A 26,662-nucleotide genomic window follows, 5' to 3' on the forward strand; every position below is an offset into this window, starting at 1 on the left:
TTTTTGGTCATTAAAGATCTCAGGATGCTGTTCATCCTGACTAAGGGTGTTAACCCAAACATCACCACTTTAGACTTGTTCAGTCTGACCTAGCTCCATTCATCCGTTTTCTAACTGCTCCATCCAATTCATAGAGCCAGAGCCTATCCCAGAAGTCAGCATGCGCAAAGCAGGATACATCTTGGACAGGATGCCAGTCCATCACAAGGCACACACGGACACAGCCATAAACACATAAGGGGTTAACCTCTTTATCACCATGCTGCCCACCTAGCTATATTTCTCCGTTAATTAAGTTGAAGTGATTTCTCATTTCTCTTCCTGATCTATTGTTTAATGGGTCTTCTGGCATAGAATTATCTACCACATGTCAACCCAGGTTTTGCTGCATGTAATATACTTTTAAATTAATGGAAAAGAAACTCACTGTAAAGTATACACATAAAAGGAATTATTATTTCTCAGCTATTGAGGCAAATTTATATAATGTGGTTCAATGTGTAGTTTTTCTTATCCATACACCATTTGACTGTTTCTTGAATTCCTCTTTGTCTTTAAATGAATATGCATCTGTTATGTTTCAACTGAAACTGTAAAACAACACATAATACATTAGGTACAATACTTTTGAAAAAAAAAAACTGTTTTTCTGCTTATAAATATTCATATTCCAGAATTCTAAGATTTTTTTAATTGTACTACACAACAGAAATCCTGATGTATCTGGGGTTTAACAATTAATATCTGTTATTGGTTGAGTGCAATCACTGTTAAAAACAGTAATTTAACAAAATACTGTAACAGCAGGTATACTTCATGGAACAATTCTCAACTGTACACTGTAATAAATCTTACTACAGCATTTGTATAGTTTTGAGTAAAACTGTAAATAACATTTAACAGTAAAGTGCAATATATCTTTTAAATAATGTTCACTGGGCACAGAGCAATGTCAGTCTTTTTTTCATTCTGCTGAGTTTTGCATTTAAGTGAGAATTAAACAGAGGGAAATAAAACAGAAGGGAAAGACAAAATATCCAACATACAAAACACATTAAAGTTGGTTTAAAGTACACCTTTTGATTTGATCTTAACTAGAATAAACACATGCATCTGCTGGCAAAAACATTGCAGTCCTGTACTATTCCTCATACTGTACATCTGCCAGAAGTCAACAAGCATTTAATTCATTCTTAATTTCTGATGTCTTTCTTTCACTTTTTTCTCTTGCAGCTGTTCTTCAAGCCACAATTTCACTGAGCAAAGTGGAGCTGAGTGTGGGGGAGTCCAAGTTCTTCACCTGCACTGGTATGCAATTCCATTTGGTTATTATCAAACAGAATCACATTCAGGACAGGGCAGGAACAGATAATGATCATACTTGCTGTCATTCTCTACCATTATGCCATTAGCAAAGATATAAATGCTGCTTTCTGAAAAAAAAAACAGGGGCTGGAAGAAAAAAATAAGTGTTTTTAGACAGGGCTATATAACTAAAATATGAGGATGTTTCCATACAGAAGTTAACAAGAGCTCCTATGGTATTGTATTGATTCTTACAAAACTGTAGGTATAAGCAATAAAACAGTAAATCCATGAAATACATAATTGGTCCACATTGTCTACAATCCTGTTTGGGTCCTGTTGTGAAAGCAGTGAATTGTCTGGTAGAACTCTTAAGACTTAACTGTCAGGTGCACTTCGTCACTGGTAACAAATTGCCTGACAGACAGGCGCTTCAGAGGGGAACCAAAGAGATTAAAACCACTAGGCCATGACTGTGACCAAGGACTAAGTGTCTCACCTGTAACACCATAAATCAAGGCTGTGGTTGACATTTGGCCTAGCAATATTGTGTAGGAAGATGACATACTTTCACAGCAATGAGGCTGAAAGGTTCTGAAGAATAATCTTCTTGTTAACAGTACAGCGTGTGACCGTAGGGGTCAGTGTTAGACCACATTTGTACAAAGGCAGCATCTTGAAACTGATAGGGAAAATACAACAGACAGGTAGTATGGCTAATAACGAAGTGGACAGTGCTGTTACCTATGCAGAACAGCCAGCCATTGTATATCATTTGACATTTCATTACAGAGAACTTTTAATGTATTTGAATTTGTGGCTGTAACAGATGTTAGTCATGATCAGAAACATTCTTTTGCTTCAAGTCATAACAATTGCATAGATTGTCACTTAACATCTATAATTCACCTATAGTGCAAAGCACCCAGCTATTAAAAATCTCCGGACACAGGATAAACATTTTAATCTTTTGTTATTTTCATCCATCTTTAATGTTAAACCTTTTGATTAAAAACATTTTCGCTTCATACATGCTGAACTTCATACTCTGCTGAAATGTCACAGTTTATATTTTTGTCCCCCTAGCAAATTCAATTTATGAAATAAGATTTTTTTTTATTTCATTTTTAAGATATTTTAACATACGATTGATAAAAATATTTGAAAGGTGGTCATAATGTTTCTTGTATATAGATGCAGCCATTCAAAACAAGCGGGCAATACCACATTATTTTCCAGTGAGCTTGATGCAGTTGACCGCAAGTTACCATATTAATACCGTAAATTCTCGCATAGTGCTGCATGATACCACGTGGTACCGCAAGTAAAATAATAGTATCCGGAATTTCCGCAAGGTGGAGCTAATAAAGCTCAACCTCTCATGTTTGAGCTGTCGCCATCAAAGTCTTTACCGAAGATATTACTAATAGTATTAATAATGAATGACCTTCGACAAGCTGTAAACTAAAAGTATTGCCCTGGTCCACATTCTTTTTTTCATTGACAGTCTTTGTAAAAGTAACACCACAGCATTTCACAATCGTGCATTTGTTTCCAATCATGCAAAGTACAGTAATTTTTGAGAATCTCCGAATCACCATACTTTTCACATGCTCATAGCATAGATGCATAGATGCTAAATCAAGATATTGATTTAGGAACATAAACATATTACTGTATGCAAACTGTACTGTATACAGTATGTATATGTAAATTTAATGTCTTTACTGTGCCCATTTAAGTATTGAATATTTATATGGAATTTTACCAATTAAGGGAAATCTTAGTAGCTGAGCATAAAAAGAATAGGAGCATACTGCAACGCGTGTAAAGCACATAAACGGTATAATTTTGGAACATAAACATACAGTATATGGCTGGTCTCGGTACTTTAAAGAAAAAATACACACCAGTATTCCATTTCTCCCTAAACATTTTAAGCTTCGAAGTCTTTAACTAACATGTGAAATAGCGTGTATAAAAAGTGGTAGTTTTAAGCTTTTCTGCTAATATAATATGGAATCGTGTATCTAAAGAAATTAATAACGATACAATTATATTCGTGTACTGCAACACAGTAATACATGCTGTACACTCTGTTGATTCTGTATGTGTAGGGCTGTATTACCTCTGCTCATGTAGCCTGGTGGTCTAGGAGCCGAATTAGAAACCCACAGGTTGTGTGTTCAAATCCAGCTATGGATTTGACTTTTCTTTTAACAAACATTTCTTTGAAAAAATAGAATAGCAATATTATGGACAATTAATTGACTTTTTATATTTCTAAATATCACAACATGATCGAATTTAAGTCATTTTTAATAACAATGAATAAGCACCTTCTTTCCTTCTGACAACTGTCCCTGCTTCTATCGTGTGTGGGTTTGTGTGTGTGTGGGGGGATCCCTTTAGATCTCCCTTCAGATTTAAAAGGTTATTAATCATATCTTCGGTGTCGCATCTTCCCAGTGTAGCTGATCTTTTGCTGCCTGGGTAAACTATCACAAAGCTTTAGAGAACTTTTACATTGGCATTATTAATTTTTCACTTGAGTGTATGGAGGATTGTCAGCTGTCAATGAAAGTAGAATCCGCCTTTTAGGCTGCGCAAACGATCTTTAATCGTTTAAATTTTTATAGAGAAATGGAGGCTGTACAGTATGCGTTACAATATAAACATTTATATTGATTTAAATCGCATTTTGATTTAAGTCGCAAATGCTTTTTTAATTATATGTATTTGTTGATTCACAATCAGACAAATGCAACATAAATTGTTATCTTAGTCTTCTAAGTACCTTAATAAACTTTCAGCATGGCTTTCTCCCCGTTTAGATTTATTTTTCTTGGGATTTTGGGATCAATCATGGAAAGATTAGATTGTAATCGTTTTTATTTTTTAAATACATTTTAGAAAAAGCTGTATTTATTTAATACCACTCGATACTTATATTAATGGAGTTTAGTTGATCATGTTTAAAATTTTATTTTAAATTGTATTACAGCATTGTACATATGTTTAAAAGAGAAGAGAGAAAACTCAAGCCTTCTTCAGGTGTGAGTGTTTCTGCTCTGAATGAAATGCTAAAATGTAATGTAGGCTCTGAATGGGTTCAATTCAGTGCAAATTGTTATACTAATTAAATGACCATGGGCACTTTCCACCCCCTCTGACAGCAGATAATTATATTCTTACAGTAGCTCAACAGCTCATTACAATATAGGGTGTTCAAACCGTTTTTTTTTTACACAGTGACACAGCATCGCGTTGTGAATCTGTTTTTTCGTGTTTACAAAGAAAGTGGAATACAGTGACACTACCTGCAATATAGATACATATGTTTAGATATTTAGACCCGAGAGGGAGGAGGCGCAGAGCTCAGTTCTGCTACCTGGAGCGCTTAATACACCAATCGCGTCTGCATTTATAACTTAGTTTTTAAAATTAATCAAGCAATATGAAGCATCTCTTTTAACTTTTAAGTCCCTTAATTATCATTAAGCGCAGCTTTCTCACCACTTAGACTACTTTTTGATACCATCCTTAGACAAAGCAGAAACTTGTTGTACTTTTTAATGACATGCAAGTGGAAAGATTACAGATTTTAATCGCCTTTAATTTTGTTACGTTATACATTTTAGAAAGGTTTTATCTATACAAACAGCACAAAACTATTCTCGATTGTATTTCTGAATGTTATGTTACACTTAGTTCACTGTTTTAAATACATCTAATTAAGAAACTTAGGTGTTAGCATAAAGTATTAGTAATCAATAATATTAAATTTAGCACTGTAATAAGTTGTTGCACTTTCCCCCGCATCTTGTAAAAATATATTTCCATTGTTCAAATTTCCATTAAATCCGACTATCATATAATAAGTTAAATACAAAACTAAAGAAAAAATAGGGTAAAATATAATTCAAAATATTTTGCTAACAATGTTAACTGTTTATAAATAATAAAACCAAGGAGTAGGATGGCACAGTTGTTAGTATGCTTTTTGTTTTGTTTCTTTTTCATAAATACAACAGTAGTACCTGATGTCTCAGTGGCTTTCAAAATTAAATTATGCATGCAAACCTGTGAACAAGAAAGATAACTAAGATATCCATCCATTTATAATGGTGGCGAAGTGGTTAGCATTGCTATCTTTCAGCACTTGTTTCCGAGGTTCAATTCCTGCCGTCCTGTGTGTGGGGTTTGCATGTTCTCTCTGGGTTACATGGTTTTTCTCCATACTGTATGTGTGATATGTCTCCCTCTCGCACTCCAAAACATACTGGTAAGTTAATTGGTTTATGGGAATACTGGCCTGGTGTGTGTGTGTTTGTGTCTGTCTGTCCTGTGATGGACTGGCGCTATGTCCAGGGTGTATTCTGCCTTGTGTCCGTTGCTTACTGGGATAGGCTCCAAATCCTTTGTACAGGATAAAGAGATTAGAAAATGGATGGAAGCAAAGGCACTGTGTGGATGGAACTATACACAGTGTTAGAAACCCACTATGAAATGGCAACATCTCACTGAGAATAAAATATTTTATAGTGCTGGCTTAAGGAAACAGCCTTTCCACCTCTCTTGCACATCAGTATCTATACCTAGCTATTTAAACAAATTGCCTCTAATTATAAACATCTTAATATGCTGGCTCTGTGGATCAGCATCAGCTATGTTTGCCCATTCCTTCAATTCATGTGCATCCAACACAGTTCAATGCTAGCAACTACACAAAATTTAAAATACAATCCTCATTTCAGTATCTTTGTAAACATACAGTCTGTTAACTTCATCATCTCATCAAAAGTACACCTAACCCCGTTAGGAAGTGTTCTTGTTATCAGTGTATTCCTCAACATTCCAAAAATTATCTTTTTCTTACCAACATCTCTAGTCTTTTATCCTGCAATAACTCAGCCAACACTTAAATCTCCAAGAGCTGCTTGTGTTAATTTCTTTAAATCACAAATATCATATGTAAATACTGGCCATGTAATACTCTGCATTGTGGAATAATAGTTTATTTTAAAGGGAACTAGAGAAATTAGGAACTAGAGAAATCAAGAAAGGCTTTTTTTTTCTAGAATTAATAGATGCACATCCTGTTCCTATCAGGTTTCGAGTCAACTTCAAAATCCTCATCCTCATTCAGTAGCTACTATAGATCACTGGCTTCAAACAGGCTTGGGGTGCAATGGAGGGGAACCTGGAGATGGCCAACGAGTTGAATCATGGCCGCCTACAGATACAACCCCCGACAGCTACTCACCCCCCATCCCCCACAGCTGCCACTCTCCAACACCTCCGCCATTAACACCTGCAGCACTGAAAGTGCTATGAGCACCATCCCCCAGGCCAAGCTGACCATCTTGGCTGACCAGGTGAAGAGGGAGCCAAAGAGGCTGCACCAGGGTAAGGCCACAAGACCAGACGACATCTGTCCCAGAGTTCTGAGGGCTTGTGCTGGTCAGCTGAGTGGAGTGCTCCAGCGACTGTTCAACCTGAGCCTACGCTTGGAGAAAGTCCCTGTCTGATCCAGGTACAAAAGAAAGGGCGCCTCTCTGTCCCTGTTAGGATTCTCGCTGTCATATTATGAACATATTGAAGATTGCTCAGTGTGGATTTAATATCCCCAGTTAACAGGATGTGCATCTATTAATTCTAGAAAAAAAAGCCTTTCTTGATTTCTCTAGTTCCTAGTTTCTCTAGTTACCTTTAAAAAATAAAAACGATTACAATCTAATCTTTCCATGTTTGATCCCAAAATCCCAAGAAAAATAAATCTAAACGGGGAGAAAGCCATGCTGAAAGTTTATTAAGGTACTTAGAAGACTAAGATAACAATTTATGTTGCATTTGTCTGATTGTGAATCAACAAATACATATAATTAAAAAAGCATTTGCGACTTAAATCAAAATGCGATTTAAATCAATATAAATGTTTATATTGTAACGCATACTGTACAGCCTCCATTTCTCTATAAAAATTTAAACGATTAAAGATCGTTTGCGCAGCCTAAAAGGCGGATTCTACTTTCATTGACAGCTGACAATCCTCCATACACTCAAGTGAAAAATTAATAATGCCAATGTAAAAGTTCTCTAAAGCTTTGTGATAGTTTACCCAGGCAGCAAAAGATCAGCTACACTGGGAAGATGCGACACCGAAGATATGAATAATAACCTTTTAAATCTGAAGGGAGATCTAAAGGGATCCCCCCACACACACACAAACCCACACACGATAGAAGCAGGGACAGTTGTCAAAAGGAAAGAAGGTGCCTATTCATCGTTATTAAAAATGACTTAAATTCAATCATGTTGTGATATTTAGAAATATAAAAAGTCAATTAATTGTCCATAATATTGCTATTCTATTTTTTCAAAGAAATGTTTGTTAAAAGAAAAGTCACATCCATGGCTGGATTTGAACACACAACCTGTGGGTTTCTAATTCAGCTCCTAGACCACCAGGCTACATGAGCAGAGGTAATACAGCCCTACACATACAGAATCAACAGAGTGTACAGCATGTATTACTGTGTTGCAGTACACGAATATAATTGTATCGTTATTAATTTCTTTAGATACACGATTCCATATTATATTAGCAGAAAAGCTTAAAACTACCACTTTTTATACACGCTATTTAACATGTTAGTTAAAGACTTTGATGCTTAAAATGTTTAGGGAGAAATGGGATACTGGTGTGTATTTTTTCTTTAAAGTACCGAGACCAGCCATATACTGTATGTTTATGTTCCAAAATTAATACCGTTTATGGCCTTCACACGCGTTACAGTATGCTCCTATTCTTTTTATGCTCAGCTACTAAGATTTCCCTTCAATGGTAAAATTCCATATAAATATTCAATACTTAAATGGGCACAGTAAAGACATTTAAATCTTTCTACGACTGACCAACGCACCACGAGTGCCCCTGTCGGTCAACCAATCACCTACCACGTCATCGCTCGTCACGATGCGTGAGGATGTAGCCATTTACCCGCGGTACATGTCTGTGCTGTGCACTTTGAATGGCTGCATCTGTATATCTGATTCCTTTGTCACCCTGAAATGTAACTGGAATAGTCTGATTTATCATTAATCTTTTGATGGTTAAATGCTTTGGTTGTTAAATGCAGAATATTTCTCTTTTGGTGTTTGTGTTTAGTATCTGCAACTTAAATCTCCCAAGCTATATGTTTTATCCTTAACCTTAATCAATGGCTTTCTTCTGAAGTTAATGTTATTCTAAAAGTGGCATACCACACTCATAATGATCTATTACTGTTCTGGACATTTTTTTACATTCACATAAAGTACAGTAGATTACCCTCCTAGCATGACACGTTGCATTCTTCTCAAGATTAATTTAAGACCATTCTCTCTCAGTATTTAAGGAAACTGGTACACAGTATAATCATGCCCATATTCTAGATTTAGTGATATTGTGTAGTCTGTGTAAAATTAGCACATTTAATTTTACTAAGATAGTAAATATAATGAAGATTTCTGATGCTATTGAGACATCAGCTCTGTTTAGACATATCTTTACATGGTACCTCACCTGAACTATGCATGGTTCCCAGTTACTTTATTAGTTAGCTGCATTTGACATTCCAAGACTTATATTTAATATCCATATGTTTATGTGTAAATATTATATTGTAGATACAGCTATTGAAGTCACTACTGAAGTGTTTCCGAAGATAGGAAACCATGATAGAAGACTAAGGTGTATGCAGAGCTGTAGGTAGCCCGAGAGACAATAGATGAAATGGTACAGTATCCTCTGGTTTAACCTAATCAGCTCCTTGATAAAACATTGAGAAACATCACTAAGAAACACAGGATTAAATACAAGTAGGCAGATGCAAAGGGAGAAATAGAATGAGACAGAAAGACAGACAAAAGGAGGGAGGAAAAGAAGTGCATGCCACATATGAAGAACTTGTTCAGATTAAACGTAAAGACCAGAATCTAGCTAAAATTTGTACTTTGTTTAAGAGAGCTTGCTATCTGCTATTAAATAAAATCTGTGATTTTCCTTTATGAAGAATCCCCAGGATAAAAATGTTCTTGTCAGTTTAGTGGCTACATTTGTGAAAGTGAAAGGGAGGGTTCTATTCACTTTGGAGCATCTGGATTTTTAGGAAGAGAGATGTAGCTCTGCATTATATAGAATTTTTTAATACGGGGTAGGAGTCTAGGTTTTTGTGGTTGGTGAGGACGAAGGTCTTTGAGATGATGATAATAATAACTGGAATGTTGAATCTTGTGTGTTGTTTACTGTGCATTACTGCCATTGTAAATAAATATTTATTAACATTTTTTAATATAAATATTTATCCTAATTTGTCTCCAAATTATTACTCCTTCAGTAGAGTATGACAGAAAATACAGATCCCAGGTGCCACTGACTATACCAGCCATTATTGTTATTGTTCAGAGCACATCTTTTACAATTTGAGGGTTATGATTATTTATTTTAATGATCAACTTTCCTGCTCAGTATTTAAGTATTTTCTATTTTCATTACTCCTATATGTGTAATATTACCTCAGTATATACCACTTATTGTTAAAATTTATAATTGATAGTTGGCTCCCCAGTAATGCAAGCAAGGTATTCATCTAGCTGAGATTATTAACATACAGTATACAAAAATTAAGTTCACTAATACACACTTAAGTATTAAAATCTCACTTTTATTCATGGGCAGTGATACAAGCCTAAGTGTCTAGGGGTACAGGGGTGCAACATTTAGGATAATTCTTTTGGAACCAGGTGGGTTCTGCTGAGGGACTAGGAATCGTGATGACAAAGGTGGGTGCAAAAGTGGTGATTTTAAGTTGAACAAGTGACTGGTAAGACACGATAACACACAGGGGTAAGGGAACTAGAGTGGTGCCAAAGAAAAGAAAATAAACAAAATGGAGCTGGCTAGGAAAATAAGGGAAAGCTAATCTGACTACAAAAGAAAACCTGAAACACATGGTCTTCAGCATCTTCAACACCTTAGCTAACCTCCACTGATTACCCAAAACCATACAACAAAATGGCACTCATCCGTACTAAACTAGTGTTACTAATACAAAATCAACTAAGTGTGTAGAATGTACCCAACAACCTAAACTAACCTTATACACAAAAGTTCACACAAAAATACAAGTGAACTAGGAATATAAATAAGGGAAAAGTAGAGAAATCAACAGGAACAGGGTACAAAAGAACACAAAGGTTGAACATGTAACACGTTAGGGCAAGGTAATGGCAAAACAAGGATAAACACACAAACAAGCGAAAGTACAAAGAAATGAACAGAAACAAACAAAAAAAAGCCAAAGCTTTACAAAAATACACACACACAAAGCAAAACAACAAACCAACAAAGCTGAAGCAAAAGCAAAACGAAGCGATAAGCAAAGATAAATGAAGCAAAGCAAACCAAACAGGACCGAAGTCAAACAAAAGGCCTCTCCTTCCTGAAAACCTCCATGTTATATAGTGAATAAGATAAGTTCTGATTGGCAGAGAGCTGATTGATGATGAAGTCATAGGGAACAGTGGTGTTATGGTGGGGATATGGGGGAGGGAGAACAATCAAGGGTCAGCAGTGTGGAACATAACAACAAAAACACAGAGACCACACTGGCTCTGTGTCTAGAGGACATCAGTTACATTTTAGATGAGGTCAATTTTCCTGTAATCAGAAGTACAACTCTGATTTTACAACTTACCTTAAACTCTGCATGCAGATCACATTTGAACATTTCTGTGGTGAAATGTTTGCTGCACAACCTATACTAATCTGGTTGTATGTCAAATTATGTTAGTCATTACAGTGATTAGTGAGCAGGAAGGGCCACTTCACAATGCAATTTGCACAAACTTTCTCTCTTGGTCAGGGCGAGATAAGGGGTTTGCAACAATATGGCGAGTAATCTGTACTTTCACAAAGATCCTGATTTTGAACTTATTTCAGAATTTGTAAAATTTTGTGAAAATGTCAATTAATTTATTTTGTTACCGAGAAAGACAAGATGTTTTTATTGTGATTGAGCTTCATTTCCAATAGTTTAAAGGGTACAGATTTAATACTAATATTTTGTTAATTGAGTGCATGTATAGTGTTTATTGAAAAATGTTGAAGATAATACCTTCAATGATGCAGTTTCGTACATCACTGGATGTGGTAGCATGGCTATCATTAATGAAACAAATCTTTGTTGCTTATCTACAGTACCATTTTTTCCCCTGACAACACCAGAAAATTGCAGTTCAACAAGCAATACTTCTGACTTTGCTCATGACTGTACCCTGACCTATTATTTGAACACTGTTTCTGTAACTACAGAAATAGTCTGGTTAGGTGCCTATCAATTTCTATTTTGTGGTACTTTACAAAAAGTCTAATACATTGTTCTTTTCAGAACTTAATCTCTTCAGGAAACTGAACATTCATTAGCTTGATTTCCTTTGATCTGAAACCATATTTACTCTTGAGGAATTTTGGCACTATGTTGGTTCCTCATTAATGCATTTAGTCCTTTATAATGTATATGGTGAATCTTGCTCACCTTTGCATGGTACAGGACATACTGTAACAAGCGGTGTGAAGAACCCTATATAGGTCGGGTAGCAAACGAGTCTATTAGGGCAAGGCGAAGTCAGAGGCTGTTAAGAAGGTGCAAATCAATCCAAAGGGTGAGATGAAGACGTTGTCGGGTAGGCAATCAGTGTCGTTTCCAGGAGGCTTGAACGAAAAGGGATCGCAAAATGTTTTGGGGGTGAAGAGCTCAGGAAAACAGTAGACTGTTTAATACCAAGCAGTGAAGTGAAGGTTGAGGAGGTTTAAATAGTAGGTGCAGTGAGAAGCAAGAGACGTGACAGGATGATTAGCTTGTGCGTTCTCATTTTCGAGAATTGGATCAGGCTGGTGTCTGATTGACAAGGGTCATGGGAATGCGCCGGCATTTATCCGAGTTATGTGCTTGATTATGTGAGAGCGTGACACTTACCTGTACTAGGTGACTGAAACCATCAGTTCTTTTCTTTTTTTTTCATTCAAATTGGTCCAAGGAAAACAGATGATGTCTTTCCAGGCATGAATAATTTGACCAAACCATGTGTACTTTTTGCTCAAAGTCCTTAGAGCAATATTTACATGTTCTATTCATGTTACATGTTACATGAAACATGTTACATGTTTCAGATTCTTATTGGAAGAAATTTTGTATTTTAATATGTGGAACCATTCTTTGAATTTCACATAAAACACATAGTTTAATGTCCTCTAGGTTTGGATGCAGAGATAGCCTTGAACAGGGTAAAAGGTTATTTTTCAGTGGATGCACAAACAGATAACAAAGCCAGTGTCAGAATGTAAAAGCTTGAGTCACTTCATGTGATAATAGAAATCTTTGTCTCAAAACAGCTGTACTACATGCTTTTGTACTTGGCAGTAATGTACATCATACTTCATAGTACATGATTGTTTATTTCCTGTCTCTTTTGCTTTATGTGAAGCAAATATTTGCAGTATGATATCAGGTGTGTTCACTTTAAGATAAACAAGACAGATCAATTGAGGTGTTATTTTTGAGCCTAGTGTCTTTGAGTTTTGTAAGATCAGGAATTAATTTCCAACTTTTCTGAGAACTAGCTGACAAACAATTTGTTCGGACCAATGCTTCAACTTCTGTTGGGCTGCAGCCAGAATGGTGGGGATTAACATGCCTACAGTTATTTCAACAGTGCCTCAGGAGGATGTCTTTGGAGTAGGTTGGTTAAATACCAGACCTGCATTATGGCATTTCAAACAGCATGGTCTCTTTACTTAGAGATGCTGCTGTTTGATTTGTTATTTCCAGAGTGGAAAGGCCAGTCACTCCTGCCTCCTTGTTTTCATTATAAATCATATGATGAAAATACTGACTACTGTAGATTCATCCTTGTTCAGCTCAGGCAGCCTTTTTGATTCTTTTACTGTTGTCACATATTACTACTATCTTTGATTTACATAATGAATAAATCTCAAATAATAACAAGCCACTGTTATTATTTATTACAGTGTGCAAGTACTGTACATACTGTATCTGTTTTTATGGATTGATCAGATACAGTAAATCTGTGTTGTTCCAAATGGAAACTCCTCTGGTTTGACTCAGGAGAACACCTTGTTTGTATGGTCTCAGGGAAATTCTTAACTCAGGGACTTTGGTCTGGTTAAGCTTATAGATCAGTCAGCATCCAGTACAATACTTGTATTATTCATTTAAAATGTTTTCTGTGTTTCCAAGAATGGGTCTGACACCTGCAGCTTTCTTTGTGAATTTAAAGTACTCACTTTCTTTTTTCTAAATGTGGTAAATAGCACACATTTGAGATGTTGCCTCTCAAAAGAATTAAAACAATTCTCTCAATAGTGCTGCAGGAAATACAAGAGCAATGCTAAAGCAATGCAGTTCTTATATGATCTGAGGGACAAGTGCAAATTCAGCTTCAGGCAAGAAATTATGGAATATGTTTAGAACATTGACACTAAAGAGCCTATAGCAAATCAACAACTTTTTTGTTGTTGTTTTGAAGTAAAATTTTGCATTTCTTATATGCCTAAAACTTTTGGGGGGATTTTGTTTTTGTTTTTTCTCAATTATGATCTTTGTGGCTTTAGTTTCATTAAAGTCATGGGGTTCTAATTTTCCCTGTACCAGTAATGTTTTCTTTGTAACAATTGTATTGAAAATGCAGATAAACTGCTTTTATTTTCTCTTGATATATAACTGAAAGTCCCTGAAACCTATGTGCATTTGGCACATCTTAGAAAGATCTGTAGATCTGATTTACAGTTGCCAACATAAGACATGCATAGCCATCTCCGGAACTGGCTCATTCATTTATTGATGATGTAACTACTGATGGCTGCAGCTTAATGAAAATTGAATTTTGTAGAAATAGTCTTCCTGTTTAGAAGAAAATCTACATATATGTATTGTGTGGTTCTTCACAATACAGCCTCATTAGGTTCCACGGCCGAAATGTTGTGTTTCCTTTCTTTTCAGCGTGGAATAACCTGTTACCTGTTCCTTTGCATGACTCTAAACATATGACTGATACAACCAAAGAGTTCATTAGTAGAAAATGTTTTTGGAAAATCTTAGGTTCAGTCAATCCAAGGTTTAAATTAAATTGAGCATGCATTTTATGTGCTTCATAAATTTGTAGTCAAAACATCCCACCAACTTAAAGAGGCAACAGTGAAGCTTCTCAAATGATTATACAAAGTTTAGATTACATTATTTGTTGATATGCAGCTATTGCCTCAAAGTGAAATGCAATGAAATACTTTTATACTCTTAAATCACCTTGAAATAAAAAGAGTCCCAACTCCATGTCACTTACAATGACTGAATTGAAAACAAAGTATGATTGTCCTCTAATATGAGCAAATACAGTATATGCATGACATTTCCTTTAAAATAAAATGGATATCACATTGTATTAATTGTTCACATCTCATCTATCACAAATACTAATTGGTTGACTGTAAAGCAAAATACATTCAAAGGGAATTGTACTCCTCTTGCCCTATACAGCATGCATGGTGCTTACAGACTGCTGAGTTTCTTCCTTGTATTAGCATTATGTAGTAAATTGTTGTTAATTACTCTACCTTGTATACATGTACAGTGAGTCACACATTGAACAATATTGTTTCTATTATTTTAAATCAGTTTCATGTAATGGTGCATGATTGAATTGTCATTATCAAACTCCTTGTCGTGATTGTAGTCCCTCCCCCTTAAGGGCGCTCCGGCTCTTTCACCTTGGACCTGATTTTGTGCACCTGCCCCTTGTTTCAGCCTCCTTCCAGCCCCCCTTAAAAGCCAGACGCTGATGTTAATCCAGGCTCTGCATTGGTTTCCACATCATGTGAGCACGGGACCTGGATGCGTCTGGCTCCATTATGCTTTTAGTTTCTGTTCCCATTTCCCCTGCTGGTCCCGACCCGGCTCTGGTTTTTAATCTTTATTCCCAGATGGATCGCCTGGCTTTGGACTTTTGCTCTGTCTTTGGATTCCGCTTTTGACTCGTCCCTGTATTGTTTGCCTTGGTTACACCTTCCCCGGCCACCAGCACTCCATGGACACGCCCCCGTTTTCATTCCCGTATCCTGCATGACTTTTTCCCCCGTGTTTTCTTCACTTTTCCCTGGATCATGTCGTCCGCACAGAGTCCGGAAAAAACGCTTTCGTTACAGTCCTGAAATCTAATTCAGTGGTATACTGTATTTATATTTTCTGTTCTGAAAGAACAGTTCAGAAGGGGGGATATTATGTTTCTTGTTTTAGGATACTAAATCTTTGTATACATAATGTATTAGCTGTTTACAAAGGGTAATATGTTACTTGTGATGCTTCACAAGTAACATATGAGAATATTGAACTACTAATACAATTATAAGAAAATTAAAATGACAAAAATAGAATAAATGACTATAACTAGAAATGGAGCAAAATACACATTTAGAGAAGCTTAATATATCTAATGTTCAAAACATTTATGACACTTCTATTTTTGATATCATTGCTTTTGTAATATACCAAAAGCTAACTCTCATTTACAGGGCCAATGTCCTAAAATCACATATGGAGCAGTGGAGACAGTCAGTGAAGACAAACTTCAGCTAGACAGTCACAGTCCCTGTGGTAATAAACTGCTGTCTTTAATTAAATAGATTTAATTGTATTTTGGATTTTAAATCTTGGGATTGAAGCATATAAAACATATAAAATAAAATTATTTGATAATTTGATAAGTTTAAAATGCATTTTAGAAACAAACATGGAATAATAACTTGAAGTAGTTCAGGTGAGTAGCTGCGTCAGCATGCGTAGGCTGCAAAGGAGTTCTCCTATGCTACCTTACCTTTGCTTACTGCCCCATCTTTCTCACACCTGAAGAAGGCTCCACGGCCAAAACGTTTTGTTTTCTTTCTTCTCTTTTCAGCATGGAATTACTTGTTCCATAATAAGTTGAATGCCACAATTAACTAGTGCGATACCACAAGTTCACACTATGTAATACTGACAAATATGATGCTTATCTGTATGACATCATATTTTCTTATTCCGTCAGGAAGATGAGAAGTGTTTATTTAGGTGAAATACATTTAGATGACATATGCTTATTTAGATGACATACAGTATATTCTTTCTTATAAATAACCCCTTGCATACTTCAGTACTGACAATGCTTGTTCTCAAAGACTTACTTGCAGAGTAACTAAAATGTCCTACTAAAATGAAAAATTGATATTGGCAAGGGAATTAAAAAAATACATTCTCAAGGTCATATTTCACACCATCATGTTTGTATTTTTTGGTACTACAGATATCTTGTTCCACCCTCACCACCCAAACATATGTGATATAAATTTGTAGTAGAAAGGGGCTATGTAATTTGTGACTTACAGATGCAGCAATTCAAAGTTCGTGGTACTAACCTGTACCGCATGCAACTACACACGAGCCGGCGCGCCATGCTGTGGTACTGATATGCTGGCAAAATGACCGACAGGGGCACTCGTGGTGCATTGGTAGGTAGTGAAAAGATTTAATCATTTAATATCTTTACAGTGCATAACTTAATCCTCTTAGTATTCAATATTTATATGGAATGTTATAACTAAAGGGAAATTTTAGTTGCTGAGCATAAAAAGAATAGGAGCATAATGCATCTGAAGGTCATAATCGATATTAATTTAGGAACATAAACATATTATGTAAACTGTATATTGCTGGTATTGGTAGTTTAAAGAAAAAATACACACCAGTATTCCATTTCTCCCTAAACATTTTAAGCATCAAAGTCTTACATGTGGTTATTTGGGAAACATTTTTACATGCTTCTTCTGACCATGTTATTGTACGTTTATATACAGTACTTTGTGAGAAAAGTTATAGTTTTAAGCTTTTCTGCGAATACGCTCAATATTGGAGTAAACAAAAGCATACTTTTAGAATTTGATTAATAGGGAACATAATATGGAATCGCGTATCTAAAGAAATTAGTAACGATATAATTATATGCATGTACTATAGCACAAACAGTAGTATAAGACTTTCTATTGATATGACTGCGTTAGTGGCATGATGGCTTAAGTGACTGACTAATAAGCAAGAGATAGGGTGTTCAAATCCAGCTATCACCATGAGTTTTCATTTAACAAATAAACATTTCTTTGAAAAACTAAAATAGCAATAGTAAACAGCAATGTTATGGACACTCTATTGACTTTTTGATATTTCTAAATATCACAACATGTTCGAATCTAAGTCATTTATTTATAACAACGAATAGTTTCAAACTGCTACTGATATCATTATCATCAATATGTGAAAAAAGTGAATCCTGTTTTTTTTTAAGGTCTGTAGCTCAAATCGTGCTTAACTAAAAATTAGACACAAGAAGAGCATTATTGGACAATTTTGTGAGGCAAAAGAAATCAATAATGATATTTATTCAATGATCTAAATATATTTAACACATACGCCTGATATTAGAGGGTGTGCCTGCTCATCTGCGTGGTGCCGTCACCGGCTTTCCCTCTGAATAGCTAACAGGGACATGTGCTGTGTGGACCCCTTTAAATCTCCCTTCAGATTTAAAAGGTTATGAATAATATCTTCAGTGTCGCATTAACATTGGAATGTTCATCCAAGTGTAAAAAGAGATGATACTCAATGTCTCTGTAGTGTGCTCTCTGAAGGCACCAGTTCTGTAGGGTTTGGGCATTTACTGGGACAATTATTAATTGTAGCAGTAAATCACAAAATGATTCTTTTGATGGCCTTAGAATCCAACCATGCGATATAACTCAAACAACGCACACACACAGGTACTAATACACGAGGATACATTTATTAATACATAGAATATGCATGTAAACCTAACAGATCTTATCGTGAGGGTTATCAGAATACAAAAGATATATATTCATTCAGTTACAAAGAGTTACATATATCAAGAGGACATACGTTCAGTATATCATTCATTTAGACCGTTCCGTAAATGAACTTGGTTATAACTTCTACATTAGATACTGAAAACAAGTACATAACTCTTAGGAATTAAATTGATATCAACTGGTTGGGATAACAATTGAATTCTCGAGCTGTAATGCATTGAAGTTGGTTCCGTGCCAAGCTGTGCTGTGCGGCTTGCGACGGTGCGCTGCTGATGCTCACTGACCGGCTAGTTAGTGTTGGCTTTAACTAGCAAAGTTTGCGCACAGAAGAAAAGATGACTGTGGGTCCCAGCAAGTCAGGAAGAGGACCGGTTCATTCCTGATGAAGAGCTAGTTCTGAATAGTGATTCAGCTGTCCACAGTTCCGACCTGTTCACAAGGCTTGCTGCTGGTGCTAACCTTGGGTGGATCCTCTGGTTACTCTCTGGCAACCTCCGCTCTAGACTCTTAGAACAAAGGAAAGTTCTGGCACTCAGAATCACTGGCCGTTCCGTGGTTGTCCGGGCTGAGTCTCAGGATGGTCAGGAGGCACGCTGCGAGAATGTCCTGCCCTTGGGAGCCTTCTGCTCCTGGGCCGTCCTGCCCTGGAATTCTCCTTTGAATTCCCTTAAGAAAAGTCCACAGAATGGTCTCCACTGCCCTCTGTGTTGCCTGTTTTTACCTAGAGGAACTTCAGCTCATTGATTGGCTGAAAGTTCCATGGGCATCAGAGTCCCACGTGGGTTACTCGGCCCTACCAGTCCCTAATCGGTTTATCAAGGTGAAATATGAGTCACTTACTCCTGACACTTAGGAATGCAGTCCAGATGTCCATCTGGCACTCCCTAGATAGATAGGTGCCAATGGATGACCATTGATCATGATAGCCAGGCTTAGCTAAGTGCATCCCCATTTGGGAGCTGTCCCTTATCAAAAGAAAACATCCTTCCGTATCGCATTAAAATTGAAACGCTTTTCACAGGTGTAAATCCACCTATTTTCTAAATGCTTTATCCAGGACAGGTAACAGTTTCACAACTCACCCTTCCCTCTGCCTGTCTGACTTTCTTTTTAACCCTTCTGTGCCCGAATCGAAATGGGTGAGAAAGAAACAAAGTGAAACGGAGCATACACATGAAATTTCATATTCTTTACTCAACAGCTTTTTAAAAACAGCACCCAATGAAGTTCAAATCATGATGTCCGTGATTTTTTTACACAAAGGACTGACACAGCTACTGTATATTCGGCTAGTGTGTATTGTCTGTTTAGGGTTCCGTAGCATTCCATTTAATGTTGTGTTTCTACTTGCAAGAATAACGATTACAAACATTAAAAAACATCCTCGCTTTATACTGTCTAACTGAGCAAACTTGCTTTTATAAAATATACCGACTTTTTCATGTTTGATGTGTAAGATGCTGTAATACAGTTTAAAATGATTAAAAGTCTAAACAGTATCAACTTGAATTCTTATCTCTATTAATATAACTATCAAGTGGTATTAAATAAATACAGCTTTTTAGTATATATTACAGTTTTCTAAAAATTTATTTTAAAAATAAAAACGATTACAATCTAATCTTTCCATGTTTGATCCCAAGAGGAACCACAATACACTGCTGCTTTGTTTAGCGATGGTATGAAAAATAAATCTAAATGGAGAGAAAGCTATGCTGAAAGATGATTAAGATACTTAGAAGACAAAGATAATGATTTACGTTGCATTGTCAGATTGTGAATTAATAAAGGCATTTAATTAAACACGCATTTATGTTTTCATTTAAAATGGGACTAATGGGGACACTCTTATTATTTCTCTCTTCTCTCTCTTATTGTCAAAACTCATTCAGTTGTGATTCTTTTGGTTTCACGGAGGGCTTCTCAGATAGTTGGGCATTCAGGTAGATTTCCATGCGAAAGGATTAGTAAATATATTTTGTTAAAGCAAGACATAAAAGACATTTTTCCAAGAAAGATCTGATGATGAGGAAGAAAAATCACCCATTTTTCATGCACAAAAAGTGGTTATTAACTATCGAAACCTGTTTTTATCGCTTTTAAAGTCATGCAATTTCTAAGTTAAGCAGGAACACATCATTACATCTCACTTTTTATTTCTTTTTTTTAAATTAAAAAAATTGATTGCCCAGCCTAAGGGCATTTATAATATTGTGTCATTATAATATAGGATGGACACAGTGACTCAGGCACTCGTTGAATGAAAAACAATGCTTTATTTTTCAGTACAGCTGAGTACAGAGAGAGACACACACACACTTTTTCATTGACAATAAGTAACGCCACACTCTCCTGTTAAACGCACACAGGCAGCTGAAGCACCATGTCTCTTCCCGTATAAAGTCTTTGTCTCCATACTATGGCCACTGTAGTGCAGACTCACAGATTTTTTGTAATGTGAACTCAGCCCAATCCCTTGGTGTATTTATATTATATTTTCATGTACGAGTAGAATAGGTGCATTGTCTTCCAATGAAAGACAGTCAGGGGACAGTAGAAACTCGCCACAGCCGGACTGTTAGATTAACTCAATCAACCTTAATAGCCTTGCAAATGAGCTCACACTGTTGGATATATACTCGACACTCCAGAAACACATTTTACTGTACATGTCAAACCGATTGCTTTCTATTGCTGATGTGCTCCCGCGGAGACTTTTTTTTTCCTCATAGCACTTTACACTTAAACTACTGAGTGAAATAGGTTTAATACAGGTGGGTAACTGCGTACAGCATGCGTAGGCTGCAAAGGAACAAGTAATAGGTTTATTCCATGCTGAAAGAGAAGAAAGACAACACAACGTTTCGGCCGTATCAGGCTGTGCTGTTCTGCTTCCTATGGTTATATATGGGTTTTTCGCACGAAGTTGTATTGAGCAGTATTTCTCGTGTTGTGAACGTGTGTACACAACTGTCCCCCTGGGTTCCAGTTAGGGCGTAATTACGCATTGATAAAAAACTGGAGGTTTTAAAAAAGAGAATTAGCTCACTGATAGTTTTATGTGGAGGCTGTGAAGATTTTTTATAAGTCGTGGTCTTTAAAATGCATTTGGTTTGAAGGCTTTCTGTGTTTCCCTTCCAAGGATATGGACAGAAGAATATTCAAGCGTGGTAAAAAATATGGTTTAAAAACGACATAGTGAAGCAGGCTGTGCCTGCTAAAGCACCACAATTCACACTGTCAGATTCACACACAGATCAGTCCCAGTGTGTGAGATATTGATCTTTGATCTGAGCTTTTTATTTATTTATTTTATTTAATATTTATTTTGTATTACTGTACGTATTCTAATTTTTCGTCTATTCTGATGTCTGTTTTTTTTTTTGCTTGTCTTGGGCTGGACTGCTCTAACACATCAATTTCCCTTCGTGATCAATAAAGTCTTATCCATCTATCTAAATGCTGTACAGAATGCTGTACTAAATGCTTTATTAGCTCCTCCTGGTGGTTTTACAAGGTGATTCCGGATACTATTAACATAATCTAATTTGCATATGGTAAATTGCGAAATGACGCATTTTGATGCACGCCTACTCTGATCTTATACTGCACCATACCCTGCTTGTTTTGAATGGCTGCATCTGTACAAGTCAGTTTGTAAAGTTCTACCTCCGTCAGCAAAATTTATATTTATCACCATATCTCTTAGCGATTGCATGCTCTTAAAACACACCATAAACTTGAAAAGTGTTAATTGTAAGCTTTATATACTGTGTACAATGTATATATAGTAAAAAAAAAAATGATTGTTTTTTCTCCTTTCACATTTTATTCCATGCATGAGGCTTAGACCCATTGGAAAATGTGGCTAGATGTACAGTACACTGTATGATTAATAAACTTTTTTTGTCTAGTATCAGGAGTGACCTGAATTACTAATTTCTCTATTTTTTACCACCTTAGTCTGCATAATAAAGGTTGTTCTGAATTGTAATAAACATATGTGTTTTGGAAATGTAAATTGTTTAACCCATTGGACTTCTTTATGGGATGCAACAGGACATAGCACCTGACTGCTGCTGGTAGATATCTCATGATAACAAAAAGTATTATGTGCAAGCAAAAAGAATGAGAAGCAATCAGTATGGAATATAAATATAACTACAGGTAATGTATTTGAGGAAACTGACATTCACATAAGATGCCTTGGGGACCATACCTTAGAGATGAGAAAGGATTAACCTTGTCACTATAAAAGAAGAGAAAGAGTCACTCTAATGTTATTAGACACCCATATCTACTTGTAATAAATGTAGAAAAGTATGTCCTTTCTTTTCTGAAAGAGATAAAGTTAAACTTAGCCGATAGAAAAAAAAATCTTTAGACAGTGGAACCGAAGATGATTTTGCTGCTGTTCATAAAAAAAAACTGCCTGCATAGCAAATGTAATTTAAAAATGTGCACAATGTTTGTTTCCTTACATATTATTGCACTGATGAATATATGAAACTGGGTCGAATTTCACAAGTGTTTGTCTTCATGGTTCTCCTGATTAATTAATATCATCTTAAGCAGGCTTTAATGGATTTATTTATACTTTCATGTAGAGATAATTGTGTGGTGTATGATTAGGGATTTTATTATTTAAGATTCCCATTATATAGGGACAGATGATATACTGTCATTAATATATAATGATGGAAAAAAGTCACGCAACATTTTCTGGAATGAGAATACTACAGTTATAGCTTATGTACTTTCACAAAAAGTTGTCAATCTGTTTTAAGCCCTCTGACCAGCAATACAATTGTGCAGTTAGGAAATGCAACTTTCCGATTACACAAAAGCTTGTTAGATGCACTTTTACCCAAAGAAGTCCAGGTCGAACAATGCCTGATCAAGTCACCTTTAAAAAGGCATAAATTCAAAGCTTAGGTCACTGCAAGAGAAAGACCACACTTAGTCATTTTTCTGTGCATTCCATAATGCCTCGAATGTCACCAGAAGCAATGGAGAGAGCCATTGGCATGCTGCAAGCAGGCATGTCATGTGCCAGTGTTGCCAGACACTATGGAGTAAGCCACTCCACTGTATCCCAGCTGCAGAGACCACACCTCGAGTAACCACACCAGAGCTGGATCAACACATCAGAGTGTTCCATCTGAGAGATCAATTCAGATCTGCCACCTGTACTGCTGAAACAGCCAGCAGACACAATGCCTGCATCAGTGACAGTGAGGCTCCATGCTTCTGGTCTTAGAGCAAGGCGATCTGTCAGAGGCCCTCTGTTCACACCTCCTTTACATCACACCAACTGGCTTGGGCCTGACAGAGGCTGCGATGGACTTATCAGCAGTGGCATTAGGTCCTGTTCACTGATAAGTCACCCTTCAGCCTGTTCCATGGAGATGGGAGGGCCAGAGTGTGGTGGTGGAGGTTTTGCATTTCTTTTTTTCATCAGTATATATTTAATTATACCCCACAAACTAATTTGACTAGTATCTATTTTCCTCATATTTCAACAGATATTAGGCAGCTTGTTACTTTAGGGTGTGTGGCTAGACACGGCTCTGATCTAGAAAGCATTAGGTGTCTACACTGCTGTTGTCTGAGTTGCTTAGTGTGTTCTACATGTTTTTCAGCCATTGGAGAGCCTGTCAGTATTGAGTGGTTCAACCCCCAAGGGGAGCGAATCATGTCCTCACAACGCGTGGTGCTGCACACAGAGAGGGTTCGTTCACGACTCACCATCTACAATGCCAACATTGAGGATGCAGGCATATACAGGTGCCAAGTTTCTGATGCCAGGGGCCAGACACAGGAAGCCACTGTGGTCTTGGAAATCTACCGTAAGTGTACATGGTCAAATATTACTCTGTTCAGCTGTTGATGGCTGTTTAATCTCTGAATGGTCACATGGTATCATATATCTCATGTCTTTTGAAGATTTTGTTTCCCTTTTCAAGCTTATTTTTAAACATTCAATTAAGAATTGAACAAAGATAAACAAACTTGGAAGTGCTTTGGAAAAACATATATGTATTTTAATTACTTAACGCAAAACAAATCTTAAAAAATATTTAATTTCAGAACCATGTGAATTAAAATGCTAAATGATTAATTCACTTAATAATGAGCAATGATTAATGTTGTTATTCTCCTTCTCTGGATTCTTTCAAGAGATCCAGCTATGTTCCTCTGTCTGGAGATTAAAAAAAAAGCTGGAGATCAATCGTGAGAAAAAAAATCACATTGATATGAGTCTTGTTGTTTTGATTCAAACTATTTTTACTCTGCATCCAAGCACTTCATCTTCTTTGAAACTCGGTATGTGACAGCAAAATAAAATGAAAACGCTGCAGTAGTCTGAGGTTTAGTCAACTGCTTAAAAACAGACAATAGGGATGTAAAAACAAGTTTTTGCATCAGAATCCAAAAAATATGTAGCTAGTTTAAAGCACTGAAATAGCTGTACTATGGCAGAGCTGTTTTAATTAAGTATGGTATTTTGAAACACTTGCATCAACAAAAGAAGGGAAGCCTTTCAACAAGGAAGAAGGTCAGAAAGTAAAAAGCCATGAAAACATGAAACAAATATACAGATGCAGCCATTCAAACTGCACTGTACAAACCCATAATGCACACATCTACCCACAAGCCACCGAAGTGGTAAGTGATTGGCTGGGCAAAATGACCGATAGGGGTACTCGTGGTGCATTGGTCGGTGGTGAAAAGATTTAATCATTTAATCTCTTTACTGTGCACATTTTAATCCGCTTAGTGTTGAATATTTATATGGAATTTTACAACTAAAGAGACATTTTAGTAGCTCAGCATAAAAAGAAGTGGAGCATAACACATCTGAAGGTCATAAACGATATTAATTTAGGAACATAAACATATTACTGTATGTAAACTGTACTGTATATGGCTGGTCTTGGTAGTTTAAAGAAAAAATACACACCAGTCTTCCATTTCTCCCTAAACATTTTAAGCATCAAAGTTTTATGAAACGGTCCCCAAATATGCGATTGCTGTATAGAATGAATTTTAATTAAAAAAATATATATATTTAATTAAGCTGTTTACTTTCCTCCGCCTTAAAATGTAGTCACTCGTTGATACGCAACTCAGAAACACAGCCACTAACTAGCAAAGAGAGGACATTAGCTAGCCAATATGATAAAGGAATAAATGATTGTTTTGTTTATTTCTTTTGCACATTTATTTGAACATTTCCATCGATTGTACAAGCACTTGGAAACTGTCCAATCCCTAGTTCGTCTGCAATTTCTTTTATGCTCCGGGCATTCTCCCGGTCTGTGTCTTCTAGGATATATTGCCTGCGACTTTTTGTTAAATTTGGGTTTCCAATAACGCCGCTGCAAACTCTTGTTTTTATGTCAGACAATATAATAACAGACAATCTCCCTTGCTTTTAACCGAGCGTTTCATAATTTCCTAAAATAAAAATTATTTTAACTATGCAACAGAATTCTGGGATCTCCCTATACCAGAGTAATGGTACTGCTTCAGAATGGTGATGACACCCCTCTGATTGGGGGAAAAAAGACCTGCTGATCTGTTCTACATACCAGGAAGACAACAGCATACAGTATGTTGCTTCTATTCGAAACATGTATTTTAAAAGTTTAATTAGGAAGTAAAAACCTTACAGCATACACAGATTTCTAAGCTGAATAGGAGGAAGAAAAATCACCCGTGTTACAAACATAAAAAAGTGGTTATTAACTATCGAAACCTGTGTTTTATTTATTTAATTTTTATTTAGATTAAGAGTTCCCGTCACCCCCATTTCCATTTAAATCGCAAACCTGTGTTTAATGAAATATTTTTTTTTATTCACAATCTGGCAATGCAACGTAAATCGATATCTTTGTCTTCTGCATAATAATGTCCAGCAAATTAATAATAAACTTTTTTTTCGTAATCTTCGCTTTAAAGGTACCCCCGTTGCGGAAGAATTTGACCTCGGAACGTTTACACAGCTTAATATTGTATTTCATTGCACTTTGACAGATTGTCTTTAAATCAATTGTTGTCAGAACAACCCCACCTCCAAACAAGAACAAAATTGCAACAATTTTATTAACTGGCTGTTTCAGTAACTTAAAGTATATATTTAAAGTAATAATTTAAATATATATGTAAATGTTTTAAGATATGTTTATGTTGTGAATGTCTGAAGATTGTATCTTATTTTTAGTTTTTCTTTTGTTTCACGTTTATTTTATAAGGGAGAGTGTCATAGAGACGACTCCCTTACCCCCCATCTTTATTCAAATACTTCTATTTTTTCTCAATCTTACAATGCCAGACAGAATTCACATTCGCTGCAGCCAAATAGCCTTGCAGATCAGAAAA

General features: G+C 36.1%; 1 protein-coding gene across 7 annotated transcripts in view; it reads left to right on the forward strand.

Annotated features, from left to right (window-relative positions):
- The window catches only part of LOC102686692 (neural cell adhesion molecule 2), a 791,770-nt gene that overhangs the window by 514,838 nt on the left and 250,270 nt on the right, over positions 1-26,662 (forward strand). For all 7 annotated transcript variants that reach the window (XM_015361840.2, XM_015361841.2, XM_015361843.2 and 4 more), the window contains exons 2-3: positions 1,234-1,308; positions 23,920-24,126. In XM_015361840.2, coding sequence (XP_015217326.2) covers positions 1,234-1,308; positions 23,920-24,126 — 282 coding nt within the window. The remainder of the gene's footprint in view (positions 1-1,233; positions 1,309-23,919; positions 24,127-26,662) is intronic.

This window comes from Lepisosteus oculatus, chromosome 13, assembly GCF_040954835.1.
Source record: "Lepisosteus oculatus isolate fLepOcu1 chromosome 13, fLepOcu1.hap2, whole genome shotgun sequence".
Lineage (NCBI taxonomy): Eukaryota > Metazoa > Chordata > Actinopteri > Semionotiformes > Lepisosteidae > Lepisosteus > Lepisosteus oculatus.